The sequence below is a fragment of the Cydia fagiglandana genome, chromosome 10 (genome assembly GCF_963556715.1).
Source record: "Cydia fagiglandana chromosome 10, ilCydFagi1.1, whole genome shotgun sequence".
NCBI classification, from domain to species: domain Eukaryota; kingdom Metazoa; phylum Arthropoda; class Insecta; order Lepidoptera; family Tortricidae; genus Cydia; species Cydia fagiglandana.
Window position 1 is genome coordinate 13,997,471 of NC_085941.1, and position 25,874 is coordinate 14,023,344.

At 42.1% G+C, this 25,874-nt stretch overlaps 2 protein-coding genes across 4 annotated transcripts; one reads left to right on the forward strand and one right to left on the reverse strand.

The window, feature by feature from the left end:
- Window positions 1-87: 87 nt before the first annotated feature.
- On the forward strand, window positions 88-15,019 carry LOC134667952 (eukaryotic translation initiation factor 2 subunit 3-like). 3 transcript variants are annotated; one of them, XM_063525382.1, is made up of 9 exons: window positions 191-421; window positions 774-948; window positions 4,977-5,213; window positions 8,864-9,081; window positions 9,895-10,080; window positions 12,035-12,217; window positions 12,920-13,057; window positions 13,836-13,984; window positions 14,832-15,019. In XM_063525382.1, the coding sequence occupies exons 1-9, from the start codon at window positions 359-361 to the stop codon at window positions 14,887-14,889; spliced, it is 1,407 nt and encodes a 468-aa protein (XP_063381452.1). In that variant the 5' UTR covers window positions 191-358; the 3' UTR covers window positions 14,890-15,019. The 3 variants fall into 3 exon arrangements, with proteins under 3 accessions (XP_063381451.1, XP_063381450.1, XP_063381452.1); XM_063525381.1 differs by lacking the exons at window positions 4,977-5,213; window positions 8,864-9,081; window positions 9,895-10,080; ... (2 more) ...; window positions 13,836-13,984; window positions 14,832-15,019 and adding an exon at window positions 1,668-3,982 and having other exon boundaries at window positions 88-247; window positions 324-421; XM_063525380.1 differs by lacking the exons at window positions 4,977-5,213; window positions 8,864-9,081; window positions 9,895-10,080; ... (2 more) ...; window positions 13,836-13,984; window positions 14,832-15,019 and adding an exon at window positions 1,668-3,982 and having other exon boundaries at window positions 88-421.
- Window positions 14,995-25,874, reverse strand: LOC134667951 (cullin-5). The gene is made up of 4 exons (XM_063525379.1): window positions 25,725-25,874; window positions 25,076-25,637; window positions 16,021-17,651; window positions 14,995-15,188 (listed from the first exon to the last, which is right to left on the reverse strand). Exons 1-4 carry the CDS (start codon window positions 25,731-25,733, stop codon window positions 15,051-15,053), a joined length of 2,340 nt encoding a protein of 779 aa, XP_063381449.1. The 5' UTR covers window positions 25,734-25,874; the 3' UTR covers window positions 14,995-15,050.

A 25,874-nucleotide genomic window follows, 5' to 3' on the forward strand; every position in this document is an offset into this window, starting at 1 on the left:
CGGCACAGCAGCGCATCAACTAAAGGTAATAAGGCTGATTACACACAAGCAGTATAATTTTTTGTACTTGCAACACTAACTGTACTATACTATTCAAGCCTCTTGTTTTACCGCTCTCAATAGTGGATTTAGAATCTAGTTGTCTATGGAGCTTGTCAAAGACGTAAAAAAATAAAATTTAGTTTATGTCTATACATCCATGCCACTAGCCGCGCCATCCCGCCACGAAATCTACAAATTTTGCGAGGTGAAATAGTTTTCATTCATGGGCAATAGTGCACTACGACTCGAGTAAAACTATTTATCATTACCATTATTTGTAGACGGTACACCAAGGGTTACTATCTGCGGCTGAAACATGGCATCGAGTGAAGGACAGACTGCCAAGTCAAACTTGCATCAGCAAGACTTAACCAAACTTGTAAGTACAAAAAAGAGATAAAGCACCATTTTGCAAGAGTCCAGGTGATTTCTTTGAGAAATAAGCTTAAAGTCTAAATTTGCTAGTGCGATACGTTTTGACAATACATTTTAATGTTGAATTTCGGAAATAGCACATGAAATTTTCATTCTCTGAAATTCGTTGAAAATATAGTAGAAACATAAGTCTGGATTGGTTTTTCATTGCTTCCACTCTGTTACTTACTTTATTTTATAAACTTGGTATATATTGCTATACTATTTTGTTCTGTGTGACGAAATTCAGTAAGGCTCTCAAGATATAATTATTTGCTGTCTTAGATTCATCATTATCTTATTAATTACTATTTCAGGATATCACAAAATTGTCAGCTCTGTCTCCTGAAGTGATCTCCAGACAAGCCACAATTAATATTGGTACCATTGGTCATGTAGCTCATGGAAAGTCGACAGTTGTGAAAGCAATCTCAGGAGTGCAGACTGTCAGATTCAAGAATGAACTGGAAAGGAATATTACTATCAAATTAGGTATGTATTTATTTACTAACTTTATTTAATTTTAGTCTATAATTTGGTTCATTGCAGTATCTAAAAAAAACCATTGATAATTTATATTTATAAAATTCTTAGTCTTAAACCTTAAACCTCTAGCCGCCCAAAGACCTTTAAAAGTCTCCTATTACATTCTCATTTGAATTTTTATTTTGACAATTCAAAATATCCTTTGGCTTGGCATGTTTTGACATCTGGGTAGCTAGAGGTTAATCTAATATTGCATCTGCTATTAAATTTACACTTAACTCCATTTAGCAATAAAGTTCTATTGAAACAAACTAATTGAATAATTCATCATGCCTTCATTAAGGTATTGCATCATTATAGCAACTAATAATCATTAACTTTTTGTTTCTATTATGTACAATATTTTTTCATTGTAGACAACTATTATAATTTGCCATATATCTGAAAAATTATGCTTTGCCATATGAGCTTCATGAGTCATTTTAATTGCATATGGATATTTAGTTTTACTGTGAGCTAGTAGAGTTTATTAACTCACATGTAAGACTATGAATAAAAATCAATATTCAGTATCTTTTTTATGGCTTGCAAAATTATGCAGTAGTTTTTCAATGTACCATGTGAATAGGTCTATAAGTAAGGTAAATGTGAACATATTTTCGCTGTAAATTCTTACCTGAAGTTAATCTAGCATTTACTAAACTTATTCACATGGTATGTTGCAGAGCGCCTGTCGGACTCAGTGTTGAGGTTGTTTCGTGAAAGAGCTGATGAGAAAGATGAGAATATGTATGCGGAAAAGTTGAGAAAATCAAGAAAAAGAAACCATTCACTAGAGCCTGGAGGAGATGATATGCCCGTTGCCAAGAAACAGAAGAAAGGCAAGGTGAAGCAGGAAGATGACTACATCATAGAAAAAATTGTTGACATCAAATTTGAAAATGGCCAGGAATATTTTTATATAAAATGGAAAGGTTTTGATGATTATGATAACACATGGGAACCACTGGCACATCTTGACAACTGTCCAGAACTTCTGCGAGAATTTCTTACTGATAAAGAATTAACATACTGTAAAAGTATTGATAAATTAAAAAATGAAATATCATTTGGTGATTTACTCAGTGAAGATAACTTAATAGCTAGAATAGATGAAGTAGATGAGACTGACATATGCAAATTAAAGGAGGCATTAACAATTAAATTGCTCTCCATGATTATTTTACCTCCGGAAGAGGAACAATTTGCCACAGAACTTGTTCAAGACACTAGAAATATATATCAACTCTATGTGTTGTGTAGAAAGCGATGCCGTCAGATGATGTCCTTAAAACAATGGGAGCAACACATAAATCAAGTTGATAAATCAAAAAAACTTACTATAGAAAATGAGGTTGATTTGGCTGGTCCACCGGAAAACTTCACATACATAAATCAGTCTATTCCTGGTGTGGGTGTGACCATTCCAGATGACCCTCCAATAGGGTGCGACTGCACTGCCTGCAACTGCCGCTCTAAGTCCTGCTGCGGAATGCAGGCAGGCCTGTTTGCATACACTGTCAACAAGAGATTACGCGTCGCATCTGGGACGCCAATTTACGAGTGCAACAAAGCCTGTAAATGTTCAGCAGATTGCAACAACAGAGTTGTGCAAGGAGGAAGAAATATCAAGCTGTGCATCTACAGAACGGCCAATGGCTGTGGGTGGGGTGTCAGAACAGAACAGAACATTAAACAGGGACAATTTATCTGTCAATATGTAGGAGAAGTCATTACTTTTGAAGAGGCTGAGAAACGCGGGAGGGAATATGATGCTAATGGCTTGACATATTTGTTTGACCTGGATTTTAACTCTGTAGAAAATCCTTTTGTAGTTGATGCAGCGCATCTTGGGAATATATCACATTTTATAAACCACTCCTGTGACCCAAACTTGGGAGTCTGGGCCGTGTGGGCTGATTGTCTTGATCCTAATCTTCCAATGCTGGCATTGTTTGCGACACGGGATATTGATGCCGGAGAGGAAATTTGTTTTGATTATTTGCAGAAAGCAAATGATAATGATGAAGAACCTGGCAGCCACGCGCCCCGGAGACCAGTGGTAGAGGCAGATGACGCAAGTATTCCGAATGGTGATGAAGCAACCACTGCAGACTCTCCTGTCTCTCCTGCTAAGTCCAGATTTGAAATTCAACAGCAAAATATGAGCACGCTAAGAAACAGAACTGAATGCAAATGTGGGACCATGAAATGTAGAAAATACTTATTTTAAATTGTACAAACAAGTAACTCAGTTTTACAAAATGAATATAGTTTCCAAATGCTTATTTTACTTACAATATCACAAGTGTCTACACAACACTGAATCTCTTTAAGTCTTCAATTAAATTAGTGCCTTAGTCTAAGTGCCTTTGATCTTTATGAAATAACAATCATCGTTATACATATTTTTATATAATATTTATAGACGTTTTTATAAAACCTTTGCTGATTGTTAGCTTTTACGTCTCTTACAATACTCTCATTATATATATGGTTATTAAATGAGCTGTTTACTGTGTAAGATAAAATAGGTTCATTTTCACAATTAATAACTGAATAAATACATACATTTCAAATACTATAAGCGTTTGTTAAAATAGTGACATGAAAGATATGTGTAATAGGGTATTAAATAAGTAATAAAATTGGACGTGTAGAATTTCGGTATTTAAGCTGAAATATTGAGTTCTTCCTTAGATGTTTCATTTTAGAAATATGTTTATTATTATTAGGACGATTATGATTTCAAAACCATTGGTTGTTGTAGCTACAGTCAGCAGCAGAAGTGACTAAGCGGACGAGGTGTTTAAAATAATCTGAACATTACTATTTGGCAGACAATAAGAAGTAAGAACCTGTGTTGATAATTATACATAGACAATTGACCTGCTTAGCCACTTCTGCCATTGACTCCCTTTGTAACATGCTCTGTGGCGCATGTTTTAATTTTATGGATTGTATATGTCAAGTATTATGATAATAAATGTATTAATATTCATTATTGTTTTATTCTTTAACAGATCACCATCTTTGTCCTCGTGTAAAATACTTAGTATGATTTTGCATTTTCATCAAAATAGTAAATTTTTATTAATCACATATTTCATTCAGTACTTAGACTTTTTTTTGCCCCGTTATAAAAACCCCGTTTTTAGTGAAAATACTTCCTCGGAGAAAACTAGTTATAATTGCGGTTTTTTCTGTTCGAGTTTATAACGATAACAATCATAAAGCAACAACAAATGTTTTTTTTGTAAAGGATCAAAGCCAAAGCAAGTATATTATCTTTTGAGCCAACTAGGTCAAGATCTGTGAAAAGGCCCAATTAATATTCAATTACCTAATTGTTTTCTGTAGACTTGTCACTTTCTACACGAATTAACTAAACTAGACATGTTAACTAGACCAGGGGTCGGTATCCAAAGCATGTCACCCACAAGAATCTTGCGAGTTCTTAGTTGACCTAAAACGACGTTCGAGGCTCCTTGAGTTTCCTAAATAAAAGTTGTTATTTCTATTACGCTTTCTACTCTTCTTAGGCCCACTTGCACCATTCCACTAACCCAGGGTTAACCGGTTAAACCTGGAGTTGCCATGACTACCAGTACAATGTGACACTAGGTTAACGGTTTAACCGCTTATCCCCGGGTTAGTGGCATGATGCAAGTGGGCCTTAATATGCTTAACATCTGAACTAGTCCCCCCCTTATTCCTAAAAGGGCAAACTCTTACAAACCTCTGTTAAAGGTCTCTTCCTAACAATAACAAACAGTAGAAATGACAATGAGTAATGCCATAAAACTAAGTAAGTATCCATAATGAGGTTTAGATACTCACCGAGATAAAAAAAAACACCTGTAACTTTAGCAAAATCAGTATCATCGTCCAGTAATAGCAGTAAGAACTACCGTGACTAACAGAATCACAAAAAGTATGAGTAGGTAAATACATAATTATGGTCCTAAAATCTAACAACATGCATTGTAACCTAGGTTACGCGAACGCGAAGATCTACAAATGCGACAACCCGAAGTGCCCCCGGCCCACCTCGTTCATCTCCGGCGGGTCGTCGAAGGACGACAACTTCCCGTGCCTGCGCGCCAACTGCTCCGGCCGCTTCCAGCTCGTCCGACACGTCAGCTTCGTCGACTGCCCCGGGCACGACATCCTCATGGCGACCATGCTTAACGGCGCCGCGGTCATGGACGCGGCTCTGCTGCTCATTGCTGGTTCGTATCATAATAGACCTGGTAGGGCTTCCACTTTCAACTCGTCAGACATGTCAGCTTCGTTGACTGCCCCGGGCACGATTCATGGCGACCATGCTTAACGGCGCCACGGTCATGGATGCGGCTCTACTGCTCATTGCTGGTTCGTATCATAATAGACCTGGTAGGGCTTCCACTTCCAACTCGTCAGACATGTCAGCTTCGTTGACTGCCCCGGGCACGATTCATGGCGACCATGCTTAACGGCGCCGCGGTCATGGATGCGGCTCTACTGCTCATTGCTGGTTCGTATCATAATATACCTGGTAAGGCTTCCACTGCCAACTTCTCAGACATGTGAGCTTCGACTGCCCCGGGCACAATTCATGGCGACCATGCTTAACGGCGCGCAGTTATGAACGCGGCTCTACTGCTCATTGCTGGTTCGTATCATAATAGACCTGGTAGGGCTTCCACTTACAACTTGTCAGACACGTCAGCTTCGTCGACTGCCCCGGGCACGATTCATGGCGACCATGATTAACGGCGCCACGGTCATGGACGCGGCTCTACCTGCTACTCAGTCATTGCCGGTACGTAACATTTTAGGGTTTGTGTAGGGCTTCCAGCTCATCAGACATGTCAGCTTCGTCAACTGCCCCGACATCATACGTGCAAAGAAAAAAAATATACCCATTTTGCGATGCTTCTTCAGACACAGGAAATACTAATAAACTCACGCTTGACATTTTTAGTACTTGTTATTGTTACTTGTTATGCAGTAGGTAGGTAATAGGCCGGTCATATTTGACACAAAAAATTGCTAAATTCGCAAGCTAACGGCTAGTTCTGATTTTTTAATATGTTGTTAGGATCACTACCAGCATTGTAAATCCAAGTTTGCAGCTTCGAAAGACCTGTGCTAACTTTGCACCACTCAAAAAACCACGAAATTTTCATACTTTTTTTTGTATTCTCAATATAGCTCCTAAACTATTGATTTTTTATCACAAACGTCTATAAAGAAACTAAAGTTAACTAAAATTGCTACAATTTAAGACCAGAATCAAATCTGTAAGTTCAATATTTACCGAGATACTGCTCTGCAAAAATGGGCAATTTTATTCAGTATAGCCAAATTTTAAGATTTGTACAATTTTCAACCCCGAAATCAGGGAAAATATTCATGTTACGGGTAAAATAATAAAACGATGTTCTAGAAAATGTAATTACCTTTAATTTAAGCAAAGAACGACATCTCTAGACCATACCGTTTATCTTATCTTATTGTTTTCGGGGGCCCTTGCCTTATTACCCCCTAGAGAAGATCCGTCAACTACTCAATAGCTTTTCCCACCATATCCATGTGTCGGATGATGGAGCTCATGGGTAGCGTTTTAAAGTCCTTTGGTTCCAGATACCGTTTAATACTCAAAAATCATAAAAATGGGAAAACTGCTTTTTTCGCATATTTGCTATGTTTAGTTAGCTCCACCCCCCACGGCGTATTGTTCACAAAAGAGGGTTCATTGTTCTACTCAGCTTTCACTCCGCTACTTCAAAGCATCTCAGTAGGAGCCGACATGTTTGTTGAGGTAGATGGGTGTTTCTTACTGCACAAGGTGATATGGCATCGTAACAACTCCGTGAGGAATATCGTTGCAGGGTACGTCAGCTTCACCTACAATAATTTCAGACGGAACGTTGCTCTGGTCTTTGATAGATATCCTGAGGATAGAGCAGAGAATAACACAAAAACTGCCGAACGCGCAAGGCGCTATGGTTCTCTGCAGTGTAACGAAATCGTCTTTCAAGAGTGAACCATAATAAAAATAGCCCAGGAGTAATTGACTAACGACAGCAACAAGCGGCGACTGATTGCCCTGATATGCTCCGCCCTCCAAAGCCAGGGAATTGAGACAAAGCAGGCAGTCGAGGATGCTGACTGTGGCATCGTCAAGGCGGCACTTGACAAGAGCACCTCTTTTAAATCAGTGCTAATCATTGGCCAGGATGTGTTGTCCTTCTACATGGGTTCGGTTGTGAAATAATGTTTATTTCCAGAAAAGTGGCAGTGGTGGCTCTGGCCCCATACAATATTCCTCAACCTAATTTAATCGCGGAGATTTGGAAGTTCCCCCAGGATTCGAGTTGTTTCTCCCCGCCTTCACTGGGTGTGATACTACCTCTGCTCTTTTCTGGCATGTGGGGAACAAACTGTGGAGCGCCATTAAGAAGAACGTTGAGCTTATCATCATAGCTGAAGTATTCCTGCAACCTAATGCAGCCTACCCAGCCATCGCAGATGCCGGAGCAACATGCCTAGTAGCTTTATATGGAGGGGACTACACAAAAGATACGCTCCATGCTCCTTAGCTTACGCTACAAAAAAAATATAAAAACAGCCGCCTTCGCTAAGGTTGACTTGGCCCGTTTGCCTCCAACGGAAGATGGTGCAACATTCCATGCTTACCGAACTTACTACCAAATTCAGAAGTGGTTGGGGGTGGAAAACGATGCAACTCAATGGGGATGGGAAAAGACCAGACAGGGGCTCATTCCAATAAAAATGACGAGTGAAGTAGTGGCACCTCCCTTCCTTCTGAAATTTTGCGGGTACAAGAAAGGCTGTAGCGGAGGCGGCTGTATCTGCATAAAAGCAGCAGGCCTTAAATGCTTAGAGTTATGCAAAGTTTGCTCCCGTGTCTCTTGTCACAACGTCGCCATGCTTGAAATCGCAGACAAAATTGAAGACGACGTCGATATGCTTATTTTTCAGACTGAATTATTTCAAAATGAACAGCTGTAACTTAATGTTATTTTTGATAACTTTTAAATATGTTTAATAAATATTTATAATTCAGATTACCCTCAACTCAAACCATTGTGAGAACTAAACAGAGCAAATTTGCGAAAAACGCAGTTTTCCCACTTTTTGGATTTTTAAGATTAGTGAGTAAACGGAACAATCAAGAGATATCATTGTTTGCTTAATATTAAAGGTAACATTTGCTACAACATCGTTTTATTAAATTACCCGTAAAATAAGTTTTTTTTTCTGATTTCGGGGTCGTAAACTGCCCGAATGTTAAAATTTCACTATACTGGATAAAATTGCCCATTTTTGTAGAGCGGTATCTCGCTAAGTATTGAACTTACAAAATTGATTTTAGTCTCAAATTGTAGCAATTTTAGTTAACTTTAGTTAGTTCATAGACTTTTTGATAAAAAATGCATAGTTTAGGACTTATATTGAGAATACCAAAAAAAGTACGAAAATTTCGCGGTTTTTTGAGTGGTGCAAAATTAGCACAGGTCTTTCGAAGCTGCAAACTTGGATTTACAATGTTGGTAGTGATCCTAACAACATATTAAAAAATCAGAACTAGCCGTTAGCTTGCGAATTTAATGTTCGATATGACTGGCCTATAAGTAAAAATTCTATTTTATTTTAATACCATATACTATTCATACTGAGTTAGAGGTTAAAATCCAAAAAGGGAGGGTTATTTACATCCATATCCATAAATAGCATCCAGATCTGACGAAATTGAACAGAAAAACAAGAGCATTAGCTGCATTAGCATTCGCGGTTCTCCTAGATTTAGATAAGCCTTAAAAAAAGAATTAATATACCACGGACCCTCGATACATTTATACGCATTCCACAGGCAATGAGTCATGCCCGCAACCGCAGACCAGCGAACACTTGGCCGCCATCGAGATCATGAAGCTGAAGCATATCCTCATCCTGCAGAACAAGATCGACCTGGTGAAGGAAGGCCAGGCCAAGGAGCAACACGAGCAGATCGTCAAGTTCGTGCAGGGCACCGTGGCCGAAGGGGCTCCCATTATACCCATTTCAGCTCAGCTCAAGTACAATATCGAGGTAATAACATCTGGAGTCTGAAGGTTTACCGCGAACCACGTTCGACGTGTTGCGTCCCTGTCACACTTACGTACGAATTTACAAGTGCGACGGAGAGGCAACACGTGGGACTGGTTGCTGGAGGTGAAGACCGCTTCAAGGCAATTCAAAAGTTGATCCAAGTGTTTTATGGTCTAGGCTAGGCTATCTCGTCATAACTTTATCAAAAATGTATCTAAATATAACACGGTCACACCCACAGTTTTTGGAATTGTCGGTTGAGATTTAAGACGCCCTAATATAGAATGACATCTGGCGAAGCCTAGATTTGTTCTTGGGAATCAGGAGACCTATTTTAAGGATAAAAGAAAAAGTGGTAACTCCTCGTATCCAGTCATACCGATTGTTTGCATCCACGATTACGACCTGTACCTACTACAAAGAGAATAGATAGTATAGAGGGGTCCTGTCATAGTAAATTTTGTAGTCACTGTAAAATTACTGCCATCTATCGACACACGACTAAAACTCAAAATAAAGACGTATAAAATTATCAAAACAATGTGTTTATATGGATAAATTATGTTATTATTTTTATATCATTTTGACCCATGTTCATTCCCTGAGTTGATCTATGTGTTAAAATTGTTAAATATGAAACGGTGTCGTCACGCCATCTAGCCGAGCATAGGCCAAAGGTGTGTGCGCCATCTATCCGAGAATGACTTTTTCTTGATTTCCGAGGCACGTTTTTTCCTTAGACTTTATTCATCTTATACGAAGTTATATATGTTTTCTTACGTAGTATATATTAAGTATTGTTTTCTTACGTAGGTACTTTGCGAGTATATCACAAAGAAGATCCCAGTACCACTGCGAGACTTCACCTCCCCTCCTCGCATGATCGTCATCCGTTCCTTCGACGTGAACAAACCAGGTTGCGAGGTCGACGACCTCCGTGGGGGCGTCGCTGGTGGCTCTATCCTGCAGGGAGTGCTCACGGTCGGCATGGAGATCGAGGTACTGTCCCACTCTACCACTACCGTCTCTCTAACACAGGTATGATTAATTCTTTCGACGTGGACAAACCAGGTTGCGAGGTCGATGACCTCCGTGGGGGCGTCGCTGGTGGCTCCATCACAAAACAGATAGGTACAGAAATCAACCTACATACAAAGCGCGCTCGAGCAACGCACACATAGACATTGCTCACGGACACGATATCTCGGACCAGTTGGGACCAGTGCGAGCGCGAGTGCCATCCGCTTGAGACACGCGTCTGTGAACTTTTTTGTGCAATAATGGAGAAACAAAACAAAAAGTTATTAAAACTGTACAGTGGACGGTTGTTTAAATTCAACATTAAACGGTGATTTGTCGTTTTTTAAGCTACCAATGGTTTCAGATAGAATGCGTATGCGAATTTATTACATTGTACATGAGAATGTGAATTTATTACACTTAAAATATAATAATCGTGTATTTCGCCAATCTCGGAATCATCGCAAGATATTTTCTGTGGGAAATTTGTAATATAAAAATGACATTAAAATTTAAATACCTATTTGAGTTATTAATGTTATTATTAATTTATATTTCCATTCTTCCCGTTTCATCCTCAACAATAAATCAAACAACTAAATACGAGATACGATACGATAGATACGAGTGCCACTACCACGATAGTTTTTTGTGCATAAGTCATAGTTCGCAACAATCGCAACCCTAGAGCGACCGCCGAGCGTAGGTATGAAAAGTAAAGTACATACATGTGATTGAGTTCTGTACTTATCTATTTTGTGGCTCCATCCTGCAGGGAGTGCTCACGGTCGGCATGGCGATCGAGGTACTGTCCCACTCTACCACTATCTTCTCTCTAACACAGGTATGATTCGTTTCTTCGACGTGAACAAGGCGGACCGAGGTCGATGACCGTCATGGCGTCGCCGCCGGTGGGTCCATCTAGCAGGGAGTGCTCACTGTCGGCATTCAGATCGAACTACTTAGTGTCCCACTATACCACCTACCCTCTCACTTGAAAATAGATAGATACGATCCGTATGCTCTAGTTTCCTAGGATAGCGGTGCCGTCATATAGCAGCCGTCTCCATACTAAATAATACGGCTAAATATGGATGTCGTAATATTTGTATGGAGACGGCCGCTATATGACGGCACCGCTATCCTAGGAAAACCGATCTGTACGGCCATTCTAACGTAGCGCCTCTCGCCGCTTCGTATAATTATTCAAAATCATCACAGCGGTACTCGCTAGCATGTCTCTCGCGTTAAAATTCTTGAGATCTTATTAGCATTTGACCCTGTATATGTATCTGTCGCAGTCAAAAGTGTGAACTGGTCAAAGAACTTTTAACCGGCAAAAACAGGCAAAACTGCTTTTGACTGAGCATGTTGGTCAAAAGTAGTTTTACCTGAAAATCATTGGTTAATAGTAATTGTGACTGTTACTATCAGTCAAAAGTACTCGCAGAGATAGGTAGGTTAGGGTTATTTTTTTTTGCTACGCCCAAAAAATGAAACTGTTCCCAGAGATAGGTAGGTAGGTTAGGGTTATTTTGTTTGCTACGCCCTAAAAACGAAACTGCTGCCAGAAATAGGTATAATTTTCAGGTAAAACTACTTTTGACCAACATGCTCAGTCAAAAGCAGTTTTGCCTGTTTTTGTCTGTTAAAAGTTCTTTTGATCAGTTCACACTTTTGACTGCAACATATCTAACTTAACAAGATTTTATTCAGTTTTACCTCTCATTATCTATTACTTCCCATTATTTGAGAAAGCTGAAACTTCACATACTTATGTAAGTTGGGTTACAACGACAATGATGATGATGACTCTTTGATAAAGCAACGCAACCTCATTTGTGTTTGTCTGTTAAAAGAAAAGCAGTCTGCAGTATGGCTTGTATATTTTTTGTACATAAAACTTGTTTTAACCTTTGTATGTATTACGCAGGTGCGACCGGGTCTGGTATCAAAGGACGCCGACGGCAAGCTGACCTGCCGGCCGATATTCTCGCGCATCGTGTCGCTCTACACCGAGCAGAACGAGCTGCAGTACGCCGTGCCCGGCGGGCTCATCGGCGTCGGCACCAAGATCGAACCCACCCTGTGTCGCGCTGACCGACTTGTCGGCCAGGTTAGCTCACCCTGCTGTATACGTCGTGTCGCTCTACACCGAGCAGAACGAGCTGCAGTACGCCGTTCCCGGCGGGCTCATCGGCGTCGGCTCCAAGATCGAACCCACCCTGTGTCGCGCTGACCGACTTGTCGGCCAGGTTAGCTCACCCTGCTGTATACGTCGTGTCGCTCTACACCGAGCAGAACGAGCTGCAGTACGCCGTTCCCGGCGGGCTCATCGGCGTCGGCTCTAAGATCGAACCCTCCCTGTGCCGCGCTGACCGACTTGTCGCCCAGGTTAGCTCACCTTGCTGTATACATCGTGTCGCTCTACACCGACCAGAACGAGCTGCAGTACGCGGTGCCCGGCGGGCTCATCGGCGTCGGCACCAAGATCGAACCCACCCTGTGTCGCGCTGACCGACTTATCGGCCAGATTAGTTCACCTAACAGATGATAAATATTTCGGAACTATCATACACAGATCGACCTAGCCCCGAACTAAGCAAATCTTGTATTATGGGTATGGGGCTTTCGATGTCGACTGTCATCTTGCAATCGTACAGGGTTACCTTACCAGCTAAGATGACACGATTGTCATCTTAGCTGGTAAGGTAACCTTATACGTCCCGTCTACTGAATCAACACACGGCCTACAAATAAGCATTGTGCATTTAGCTCTTATCATACCCACCACTATATGAATACTGTACTCCACCAGGTCCTGGGAGCCGTGGGCGCGCTGCCGGGCATCTTCGTGAAGCTCGAGGTGTCGTACTACCTGCTGAAGCGGCTGCTCGGCGTGCGCACCGAGGGCGACAAGAAGGCCGCCAAAGTACAGAAGCTGACCAGGAACGAGGTAATTTCAACATCATTATCATATCAGCCCTTTATCGCCCACTGCTGAGCATAGGCCTCTCTTCTAGTACGCCGCTTGTCCCGGTCCTGAGCTAATCTCATCCAGAAGTGACCCGCAATTTTCCGGATGTCGTCCACCCAACGAGCCAACGGACGCCAGGCGCTTCTTTCATTTGAAAGCGGCCACCATTCTGTTAACGTTTTAGTCCACCTATTTACCATAACTCTGTCTAGCAACATGTCCCGCTTAATTCCATTATCAACGGGAAACCTTTACGTACCTAATCGGTTTTTAGGGTTTAGTTTGAAAATTGACTCTTTTGTTGGTTTGTTAGTTGGCCTTTGTGTTATTTTTACCGGACCAATCACGCCGCACTCACACGGCCGGAGCGGGGCGGCTGCCGCTGTCGTCCAAAACGCTTCAGATTCATTCAAGTATTATACATATTGATGGAGCTTTCTCAGAGACCAATCTTGGTTAGGGCATTAGCAAAGCCACGAATGAAATAAAATATCCTTTATTCATTTATACATTTTGTTTGTCGATCTAAACCTAAACTTCTGAACGAGTTTAACTTTCGAGTGTATTTCCATTTGTTCCCGGCTAACATGACTGTCATACATGAGTCGTGGACAGATGGGAATGATGCGTATAAATGCACCTATTCCCATCTGTGCCCGACGAAGACAAATGTGAAAACACCAACTTTCGATGATAATTTGGCACAGAAACTTGTTTTCGTCTATGTATTAATTAATATTGAAATTTTTAATTGCAGGTGTTACTAGTGAACATCGGATCGCTGAGTACCGGCGGGCGTGTGATCGCCACCAAGGCCGATCTGGCCAAGATCACCCTCACCAACCCCGTGTGCACCGAGATCGGCGAGAAGGTCGCTCTCAGCAGGAGAGTCGAGAACCACTGGAGGTATGTGCTTTAGGTTGATCTTTTACTTTAACATGTTCCTTTTCTTAAAGGCGGTATCCCTCGGCGGTGGTATCCTGCCTTTTAACAATTTCAGTCATAACATAACAGTTTCAATCGAAAATCAAGGGAGGATATAATTATGTTTGTTTAAGGTTAACTTTTCCTTCTAAGGTTGTTTCCTAGCGAAAGATCAAGTGATAAAATGTTTCCCTTAACAAACCAATTACAATAGAAAATCAAAGGAGGCTGATGTCTTATTGCACTATTTGCATTTTCTTCAAATTCCATTTACCTGACTGGACTTGTTCTTGTACACTTGTCCACAACTGCAAGCATAAAATCTCCCATTTTTTTTTTCTCCTCACATGATTAAGGGTGATATTCCACCTGTCTCATATCTTTGAATCAATCAATGTGTATTTTGTCTCAGATTTTGCTTAAATAATGAGAGAGTGAGAGGCAATTAGATTGGACCCAGATATTGGACAGATGGAATACCCTTACAACCAGTGGCGTAGCTAGCATGGGTGTCACCCGGTGCGGAAATTGTGGGTTCAATCAAAAAGCCCCAAAATTCAATCAAAATTGTTAAATATATTTAAAAAGAGTAATTGTCATTTTTGTTAAATAGCTCAGGATTTACTGCATCGCTTTCATTTTACGAATTTTTATAGGTGGCACTACTGATGTTCATGGTCGGGTGTCACCCCTAAATGGGTGACACCCGGGGCTGACCCCCCCCCCCCCCCTAGCTACGCCACTGCTTACAACACTTACATGTGCATTTTAAGGTCCATTTGTTTCAAAATGTACTTCATAATAATTATGCCAATGTTATTTTTTACAGGTTAATCGGATGGGGACAAATTCAAGGAGGCGAAACGATCGAACCAGCCAAGAATTAACTGTGTTGTCAAGTTAAACTTTTATATTATGCTATCATTATATTTAATAAAAAAATATATGACAAAACACAATTATTATTCTTTACAAATAAAAAATAGATATAGTACATTTCATTAAGATTTTATTTCATTTTGTGTTTGTTTACATTATTTAAGGTGATTTAGGCCATGTATATAAAAGTGTTGATGTCCTCGTCGTCTCGCCGCATGTACTTGTGTTCGATCAGCCACTCTAATTGTTCTTTAATCATCTTTTTCGATGGCAGGAACATATTTTTCAATATTTCAATAAGTTCACTCTGTAACAAAAATATTAACAACTTAAAACTGGATTCATAAAAATTAATACTAAATACTTACACACAATATCTACAATTAATATTAAGTAAACAATTTGATAGTTTTAAAATGCCACAGTAGTCTCATACTTTATAAGTATAAAACTGAAAGCCGTCTTTATTTTCAAAGGAATTAAACTTGATTGCATGTAAAAAGCATTTTACAAGTCTCTCTGACAGGAGGTACAAAGAAATCGCTCAACGTATACGTACAAAAATAGTAAACTTATTTTCAACCTCTTTTTGGAAAAGTCAGTTTAGTCCTCCTAGTGAGTATTATACAGGGTGGAAAGATAAGTCGGGCCCTGGAGGGAAACTACCTTAAATCCTTAAGCTGGTTCATTTTACATAAAGGAGACATTCCTTTATTTTTTAAAAGAAACAAAACTGCATTCATAGTGTTTTTCTTTTTTTCTTCAATTTGGCTTGTCTAAAAAAATCTTAAGTACGAAATATTAGATTTTATGGATATTTGGTACGACAGACGAGTGTAAGACCTAATGTTTCTTAGAGAAATGTTATCATTAACATTAACTGTATCGACTAGTAGAATAAAATTGCGAGTTTTTATTTTTTGGAATTTTTAGTCGGTTCGCGTCCCAGGCGAGGCAAGCGAGTTTTAGAAAATCTTTGAGTGCAGTTTTGTTTCTTTTTAAAAATAAAGGAACGTCTCCTTTAAGTAAAATGAGCCAGCTTAAGGATTTAAGGTAGTTTCCCTCCAGGGCCCGACTTATCTTTCCACCCTGTATTCTTTGGTTTAGTCAGTCAAATATTTTTTATCTGGTAATCTTACCTGGAGAGCAGTGTTTGTGATGCGTTTCCTCATCTTCAAGATCTTTATGATGGCTTCTTGCGTCCGCAAGATTCGTAGCTGCACGATCGAGTGATTGTCCTCCATTTGCGAGCGCTCAGTACTTAGCTGCAATCTTCCGATCAAGTTAATTTTACCGCGTCTCTGGGGTTTCCCGTTTTTGATCAGAGCAAACTCTTGATTGACCCAAAACGTCGTGTTTTCAGCAAAATCTTTAGGGTTCTGCACGGCCGGGGCATAACACAGCAGTTGTCGCTTTAGTTTTGGGAACGCAACTAACGACCACAGGGTCCTTCTCAACTCTGGGTCGGGGAGTTCGGTAGCCAGGCGCAAATTTTCGTAGCTTATTTTTTCCATAGGCCTCTGATTCCACGCAAACAAAACGGCCATTTGGAAAGTAGTGACGTCGAGATCGAACCTTCCCACGGCATTTGCAAACGTTATGGTTCCGTTGCTCATGTGGTGGTACCATTGTAATTTTCTGCCAGAATGTTTTTTCTTATAAAAGTCTTCAACTTCTGGTATGTAATCTTCCAGCTCTAAAGGAAGACTGACTGTGACCCTTTCAGAGCCGCGAGCCCAAGCTCCTGCGTTAAGTATTTTAATATTTATGGCGTCGTGGCGCGTCGTGTCTGCTCTGAACTGCGTATTGAGATCTTCACTAACCTTGATGTCCTGGAACATTCGTGCCAGTTTGTTCACATAGTCGGCAGGCATGCCAACTTCTCTTAGCCATTCAACCATGTCCTCCTCTCTCTCTGAATCAGCACTAGAATCTAATATTAACCGTCTAGTTAAATGGGCCTTATGGTACCTCATAAACACATCTTTGTTTTCAATGTATTTCAACACTAGCAACACATCCTTTAGTCTTGACTCTATTTGCTCTGTAGTTAAGCGTTTACTTAATGGCGTTTTTCGTAATAGCATATCACAATAATTAGCCAGCAGTTCAGGGCACTTGCTCTCTGGAGCGGTGCCTTTTGTCCCACGAAGAAGAGCAGATGATGGAAGTTCAAGTTTGAAGACTGTAGTGTCATTAACAACACACTTGTATGCCTTATCCCTAGCAGTTAAAAATCTAGGATCATCCATAAAAGCGTCCTTAGCTAAGGTACTGAATTTCTTAAATAAGTCTAATAACCTCTCTACATATTTTTCTGAGTCTGTAGTTATAATATCAGCAGAAGCAACCATGTCGGCTAAACCGGCTGATACAATGTGGGCTTCTAGATCCCTTAGTATAGGTGTTACACCATCTGGCACTCTGTCCAAGAGCCGGAACATCAGCTGAAGCTTATCCATCTCTCCTGCTTTGATGAGAGGGGCACTCTCCGCCAGTAAGGTGGGGAGATGTTCCCCAATCAACACTCTCTCGCAGCATTGAGTGAGTGCGGCGACACTGCCACTGCCTGGCTCCAGGTATCTGTGGGCCCGAGATTCTTCCTCCTTAAGTCTCTGGTCTGCGTATCTCATGTAAGATTGCACACCATTTGCTGATAAATGCTCGCTGGCTTTGAGTTTGTAAAACTCTTCCGTTGCTTGCATGTAAGCTGCTTCAAAATTGTCTCTATATATTTGTAATTTGTCAACAGAGTTGGAACACAAATTCACTGTAAGAGAAAAAGATAGCCATTAGTGAATAAAATTATTAGGTAAAGCAAATAGGTACAACTATAAAATTCATTATCATCATCATCAAGCATTTATATAAAATAATTATGTATTTATTATTGTTCACTGGCGAGAGAGTGGACTGTAAAAAATGGGACGATAGGGGAATACTTTAGGGCCGGTTGAGCAAGAAAGTTGTTGTATGCCAAATTAACTTATGGAATTAAATTTAAGTGCGAGATAGTGTGAGACGAAGTTACCTTTGCAATCCGGTGGTTGTGGGTTGAACCGTTGGTTTCTGTTGTGGACTGCTGGTGGTGGTCCGGGCTGCCCTTGTCGCAAGCTAGAGGTAAGCTCAGAACCGTTACCTTCAGTCGGCCAACTTAGACCTAGGTTTTTCCACTGCACAGATGGGCACGGCGTCCTTCGGCTACACAGCACTGATTTTAAATAGTCTAGAGATTGGCAGTAGTGCTTTTAACAAAATTGCGAGAACATTAACGAGAATAGCGAGATGTGATGTGCACTGGTAGTAGTTCTATGACATACTGGCTCTGACAGCTCATGACAGAGCAAGATTTAAATTCGAACCGTGACTTTGGTGTTGCCACAGTATTTACAAAAAAATATTCCTAAAAATACAAAGCCAAAGCTGAACATTCCGCCCACCAAAATGCATTGTATTTTGACTAAGCGAAAAAGAAACAATAAAGTAAGGTAAGTACGATAATATTAAGTCTAAAACGAAAAAATGGACAACACAAAGGTAGCGCTCTAAAGCGACTATGCAGGCAGTGGGCACAGTTTGACCACAGGCCGTTTGTACAACCCTATGGCCGTGCGCACAGTGACCACACGACAGATCCCGTCGGATCCGGGGTGTGTGTCGATGATGCGACCCAGGGGCCACTTCATTGGGCTCGTCTGCTCATTCACAACGAGCACTAGTGCACCAATTTGGACGTTGGGTTGCCTATCGTGCCACTTCATCCGCTGGTGGAGGGTATGCATATACTCCTTGGACCATTTGTTCCAGAAGTCCTGGTGCATCTTCTGAAGCAGCTTCCAGCGTTGGAGAGGGCTAACCCGAACGTCTGATAGGTCTTCCTCGGGCACGACAGATAAGGGCTCCGTTGTGAGAAAATGGCCCGGAGTAAGGGCCGATAAGTCGTTAGGATCGGTACTGAGAGGAGTAAGGGGTCTCGAATTAAGAAGAGCCTCGACCTGGGTCAAGATGGTTAGAAACTCTTCGTACGTCAACCTCTGACTACCGATGACTCGAGCCAAATGTGTTTTAACAGCCTTGATACCGGCCTCAGCGAGACCCGAGAAGTGAGGGCTGCCTGGCGGATTGAACTCGAATTTAATCTCGCTATGCGTCGCAGCATCTCCTACAATACGTTGCAAAATATTGCTCGCGCCGACAAAATTCTTCCCCTGGTCGGATACCAACCGGTTACACCGACCACGACGCGCGACGAAGCGGCGAAGCGCGGCAAGAAACGCGTCTGAGGACAGCTCAGTGACGAGCTCCGTGTGTACAGCCTTTGTCGAGGTGCACACGAAAACGCAAATGTAACCCTTGTAGGTCTTGTTACCTCGCCCGCGACCCAGAGCTATGTCAAAAGGTCCCCCGAAATCGACAGCAGCACTCAGGAAAGCTTTGAGCTGGGCTACCCGATAAGACGGCAAGTCGCCCATGAACGGCGCAGGAGCACCGAGTGGTCGAACACGGAAGCATTTCATGCATTTTGACGTGACAGCGTGGATAGCTCGCTTTGGGGACAGTATCCAGAAATGCTGCGCCAGCAAATTATGAAGCGTCTGGACGCCTGGGTGCATGAAACGCTTATGGTACTCGTCGATCAAGAGGGAGGTAAGACGATCGTCGCGAGGTAGCAACAGGGGATGTTTAACATCGAATTCGAGAGAAGCTCGCGACAGGCGTCCGCCCACCCTCAAGAGACCCGCGTCATCGAGGAATGGAGACAATTTCTTAAATGCTTTCGGGAGAAAGTTCGAAAGATTGTTTTTCACTTTCTCGATCTCCGAAGCAAAGTGGTGTTGTTGAACAGAACGCACGAGGAACATAAGCGCCTGTTTAATCTCCAGGGGTGTTAGAGGACCGTCCAACAAGTTGTTGGGCGTCTTCCGATTTCTTACGTTGTGCACGAAACGAAGACAATAGGCGAGGACACGTTGGAGTGTCCTCAGTGCCGAGAACTTATTCATTAAGTTGTCTGTCCACGTCTCCTGCACAGAGACAGTAAGGACAGTCACCTTGCGCTCTTCGTGTAGGACATCCACGTCGACTGATAACGTTGACTTAGGCCAGTCAGACTTGTCCAGCACGAGCCAAGATGGACCCTTCCACCAGTTACTATGGTGGACCAGGTCGTCCGGCAAGAGGCCCCGCGACCCACAGTCGGCAGGGTTGTCGCCAGTCCTCACGTGTCGCCAGCAATCAGGAGCGATAATCTCCTGGATGTGGCTCACGCGGTTAGCCACGAAAGTTTTCCACTTGGAAGGGCAAGACTTTATCCAAGTCAACGCAACGCTAGAGTCAGACCACGCGTACACCTTGTCGATTTTGTGGAGAGGCTCCAGAGCCGTTGCGACCGACTCCACTAGGTCTGCAAGTAGTACCGCGGCCAGCAACTCGAGACGTGGTATAGACAATTTACGCAGGGGTGCCACTCTCGATTTACCACAGACCAACTGGACGTACTGCGTTCCGTCCTCGCCTGACGTTCGAACGTAAACCACCGCGCAAAACCCTCGCTCTGAGGCGTCGCAGAACCCGTGAACTTCGAGCGAGACGAAATCGTTGACCATACGACGCGGGACAGACACGGACCTCAACGAAGGCAGCTGCGCTTTGAACTCTCGCCATTCGGATACAAGGTTCTCTGGCGCGTCGTCATCCCACGAGACACCTGAGACCCACAGCAACTGCATGAGATATTTCGCTAAGAACGTCACAGGTGAGAGAAGGCCCAGAGGGTCAAAGATCCGAGCAATCTCCGAGAGGATGGTACGTTTAGTGCACCGACGATCTTCGACAGCCACTCGAAAGGTGAAGTCGTCTGCCTGAGGTAACCACGAGAGGCCAAGAATTTTTAGTGAGATGTCCCCAATGGAGTTGAACTCCCGAAAGTCTTCAGAATACAAGTCTGAGGAGGGGACACCGTCGAAGAACTCCTGGTGGTTCGACGTCCATTTCCGCAAATGGAAACCGCCAGAAGCTAATATCGTCGACAACTCCGAACGAAGCTTCCGTGCTTCTTCGATAGAATGAGCTCCAGACACCACGTCGTCGACATAGATGTCGCGGTCTAGAACTGCCGAACCGGAAGGGTATTCTTCACCCGATTGCCTTGCCAACTGAGCAATAGTTCGGAGAGCTTGGTAAGGAGCGGACGAAACGCCGTAAGTAACGGTCAGCAGCCGATAGTCCCGGACAGGCTCATTGACAGACGGACGCCATAGGATACGCTGATATTCAGCATCTTCCGGGGACACTAAAATTTGTCTATACATTTGCTTGACGTCGGCCGTGAAAACAACATTATGCCACCGAAAACGAAGGAGCAAGTGGAAAATGTTATTTTGCAGCTTCTGCCCTGGCAGTAGCGCATCATTTAGCGAGATGCCTCGGCTGTCCTTGGCACTGGCGTCAAAGACGACCCGGAGAGGAGTACTGGTTGACGAGGGCCTCAATACTCCATGGTGGGGGATGTAGAAGAACTTCCCCTCATCCACCCTTGGAGGGTCACACTCCTCAAGGTGGCGACAGCTTTCGTAATCCTTCATAAAGGCTACATAGTTTTTGTAGAAGTCGGAGTTACTGAGTAACTTTCGCTCCAGCGACGAAAATCTCCTAAGAGCAATGGCTCGAGAGCCCGAGAAGGTGGGTTTATTGGAAGTGTCAGCGAAAGGTAGAGGAACGACGAATCTACCTTCCTCTGTGCGACGAAAGTTAGCGAGAAAATATTCCTCGCACAGCTGATCCTCCTTCGACAAAATGACGGTGTTCGGAGAGCGGACATCTTCCAACTCCCAGAACCTCTTAATAGAGTCGTCAATTGATAACCTGCCCACGACCAGTTGACAACTGTTACCACGGAACCGAGAACGACAGATGTCCGTTGCACAGTCGCCTGCGTCACCCATCAAAATCCACCCGAAGATGGTGTTGAGGGCAGTCGCCTGGCCAGGGGCCCCATGGGTCAAACCAGGGCGTAACGAAGAAGCGAGAATGTTGACGTTCAGCAGCAAGTCAACAGGTCCTGGAATATGCCAATGAGGGTCAGCTAACTCTAAGCCCCTGATATGTCGCCATGATGAGACATCAACATGATCCGTTGGCATTTCCGGACAAATTTTTGGTAACAAATAAGCCTCTACTGTAATAGCAGTATCAGACTTCCCGAGCCTGGACGAGACAGTACATGACAATGTGCCACCGGGCCTAGAAACCACATCACCAATGCCAGTCACGGCATGCTTCCCATATTCTGCCCGGAGACCAAGCTTCTTTGCACATTCCTCGCTTATAAAGTTGCAAGCACTGGCACAGTCAAGCAAAGCCCTTACCGCTACCAAGTCGCCTTGGGCATTCTTCACCAAAACCTTGGCAGTTGCAAACAAAGAAGAGGCCGCCACATTACTTGCCACCATTGCCAGCGGATTCGATGTGTCAGACGGATGCTTCGAGCTATTTACATCCACAGCCGGGGAGGCAGGCACATTTGCATTATTAAAATGTAACAGCGTATGGTGGGAGAAACGACACTGCTCACACCGCTGTTTTGACTTGCAGGACTTGACAGAATGAGACCCCGACAGACATAGAATACATAACTTATTTTCTTTCACACATTTGAACCGATCAGCGGGGTCATATTTTAAAAAAGTTGGACAAGATACAAGACTATGAGCCAGCTTACAGACTACACACGTTGGAGCAGTGACCACCAAGGCCATTTTTGGCTTACTAGAAGGCTTACTACTGCTAGGCTGAGGGGTACTAGCAACGAAGCCCGTTGACCCTGCAGCATCTAGTGCTCGGTATCTTTTCTCAACAAAATTCTGCAATTTACTAAACTCCGGGATATCATCGGAGTTGTGTTCTAGCTCAAACTGCTCCTTCGTGCTCCTATCCAGCTTCGACCACAGTAACTGAATAAGTAAAAAGTTTTTATCCGGCAAGCTGAAACCTTTCAATATTGACAAGTTTTCAGTAAAGACCCTATGAACCCGCTGTAGGTCACTAGGCCGAGACACTTTTACAGGTTCACACTGAGTAAGCTTATCATAATAAGTTGTAGCAATTAATTTAATTTTATTATATTGCTTGTACAGCGCCTCATATGCTACCTTATAATTGTCATCGGTGACAGGATAATTTTTTATAAGGTCATATGCTTCATTTTGCACGCTCGACAGTAAATAGTGTAATTTTTCAACAGGGGCAATATCTGTTCGCTTATGTACTAAAGAATTGAACAACTGTATGAATGTTACCCAGTTTTCAATTTTCCCATCGAAAGCTTTAATTTGTAACTTCGGCAACTTCGGCAAGACCGGCTGCGGCGTCCCCGATACCCCGGAAGCCCCAGCAAAGGCCTGCTTCCTATTCTGCAAACGCGATCTCACTGCCCTAACCTTCGAGTCGAACATCGCGGTATGGGAACAAATTTCGCGGTGCTCGCTTCGCGGAGCAGCACTTAAAAGTTTTATTTGAGCTTCATGAAAGTTTTTCGCAATTGCACACAATTCACTCTCGTCACACAAAGCTAATTCAGCATCCGACAACATTTGCAAATACTCTATTCTCATTACCTGATAATCACGAGCAATCATCACCGTGTCTACGCCAGCATCATCTTTCTCGCCAGACTTATCACTGCCTCCCATATTAATAAACACAAAACTACACAAAATTGCAGTAAATACACAAAAAATTGTTCAAAACAAACTGCAATTCACCTTCCACAACTTCAATGACAGACAGCTGACAGTTGACACTTGACAATTATGAAAAATGTTGCCAGCGCAATTAAATAAGTGACCGAATGATTTTATTAAAGCACCACTACACGACCACCAACTTTCTTGCTTACCCTCGACTTTTTTTATAAGTCTACCCTAAATTTAGAATTAAGCAGATGATATGACGAAACGAATTTGAATAAGCAACAGACAACGACAAACGAAAAACCAAAGGTCACTTTTCAAATTATCCGGTTCGAAGGACCAAAATGTTCACTGGCGAGAGAGTGGACTGTAAAAAATGGGACGATAGGAATATGGAATTAAATTTAAGTGCGAGATAGTGTGAGACGAAGTTACCTTTGCAATCCGGTGGTTGTGGGTTGAACCGTTGGTTTCTGTTGTGGACTGCTGGTGGTGGTCCGGGCTGCCCTTGTCGCAAGCTAGAGGTAAGCTCAGAACCGTTACCTTCAGTCGGCCAACTTAGACCTAGGTTTTTCCACTGCACAGATGGGCACGGCGTCCTTCGGCTACACAGCACTGATTTTAAATAGTCTAGAGATTGGCAGTAGTGCTTTTAACAAAATTGCGAGAACATTAACGAGAATAGCGAGATGTGATGTGCACTGGTAGTAGTTCTATGACATACTGGCTCTGACAGCTCATGACAGAGCAAGATTTAAATTCGAACCGTGACTTTGGTGTTGCCACAGTATTTACAAAAAAATATTCCTAAAAATACAAAGCCAAAGCTGAACAATTATCAATAATTAAACCAAACAGATATAGAAACAAAAACAAACACTGTTGTGTCCTTTGCCAAAACACATCACGAGATTATGATAGTTATAGTGATATTCTCACAATGTCTTGAAATGACTTACACAATAATTTCTAAATTAGCCTTTAAACCGAAAACCGAATGTTATGCTATTATAATGATATAGGGTCATTGCCCTAGTTTTCATTTCGCAAATATAATATTTTTATGTAAATTTATATCTTTATGTAGATAGATATATTGTTGAGACATTAAGGATTGCAATGAGTAAAAATTTGTGCAGCAATGTAGGTTTATTTTTAAATTTTGTCAATGTGGATTCTCATTGTGGATAGTCAAGACTTAACAATTTCTATAAAGAGCTAGCTAGTTTGGTTATTCTAACTAATAATTCTAACAAATTTTAGAAAGACCAGTTCTTGGAAGAATTGAATAGAGGGGTTAGATGCTAGCAACCAATTTAGAAAACAATAGCAAAATAACATGCTATGCTGCCTTTTTGATATTTAACACTTTAACTGCCAGACAAAAGGTTACAACAGTACACAAAAAACCAAGCAACATGTATAGGCATCTCGGCAGTGAATGTGTTAACATATATTATAATGTACCAGTACTTTTCAAATAGTGGTAATCATCATCACTTACCATAAGATTCCCTTACTCCTATTACAAGCTGAGAGTCAAAAGACTCTCCATTGCGTTCTGCCTGCACAAGTTTCATGGCAGAGTCCTGCAATCGCTGCTTAATGTCCATAAAGATACTCTGGTTCCATGAGTCAAGCATCAGCTTCCGCACGAGACTATCTTCATTGTTATTATTGTTGTTTTTCTTCTGTTGATTGGAAGTATTTGAAGTAGACATTTTACTCATGTTATTGATTGTATTTTCCAACTGCCTAAATGGAGTGGGTAGATAATTACACTGTGTAAAAAACTTGCCCCATTCAGCTATATAAGCTTTTAACAGCGCTTGGTCTTCCCTTTGTGCCAGCACTCTCGCCTGAGCTTGCTTTATGTACATCATTATATCTTGCTGCAATGCATCTCTTAACTTGTAAGGCCCCCGATCGTCCCACAAGCACACAGAATGGACAGCTCCAAAAAGGTCTTGCCATTCCGGCTGGGTCACAGTCTCCTGCTTCAGTAACTTCAAGACTATAGGACGCATCGAAACCCACTTATCCTCAAAGGTGACTTGTCCTTTTTCCTACGAGAAGAGTAAACGAAAGTTGTTAATTTTACTTATATATTAAATCTCGGTAGCAATTCATACAAACAATAAATCACATCTTACCTTTAACATGATTATTTATTTCATATAAATGGTTTTATTTTCCATACGAAAGTTCACTAATCGTCATTAATCAAATCAAATGTTTTTTTTTTATTGAACGACCCTGAATTTTCTAAGTGATGTCAGGCACAGCTCGTAGAACTATACAGC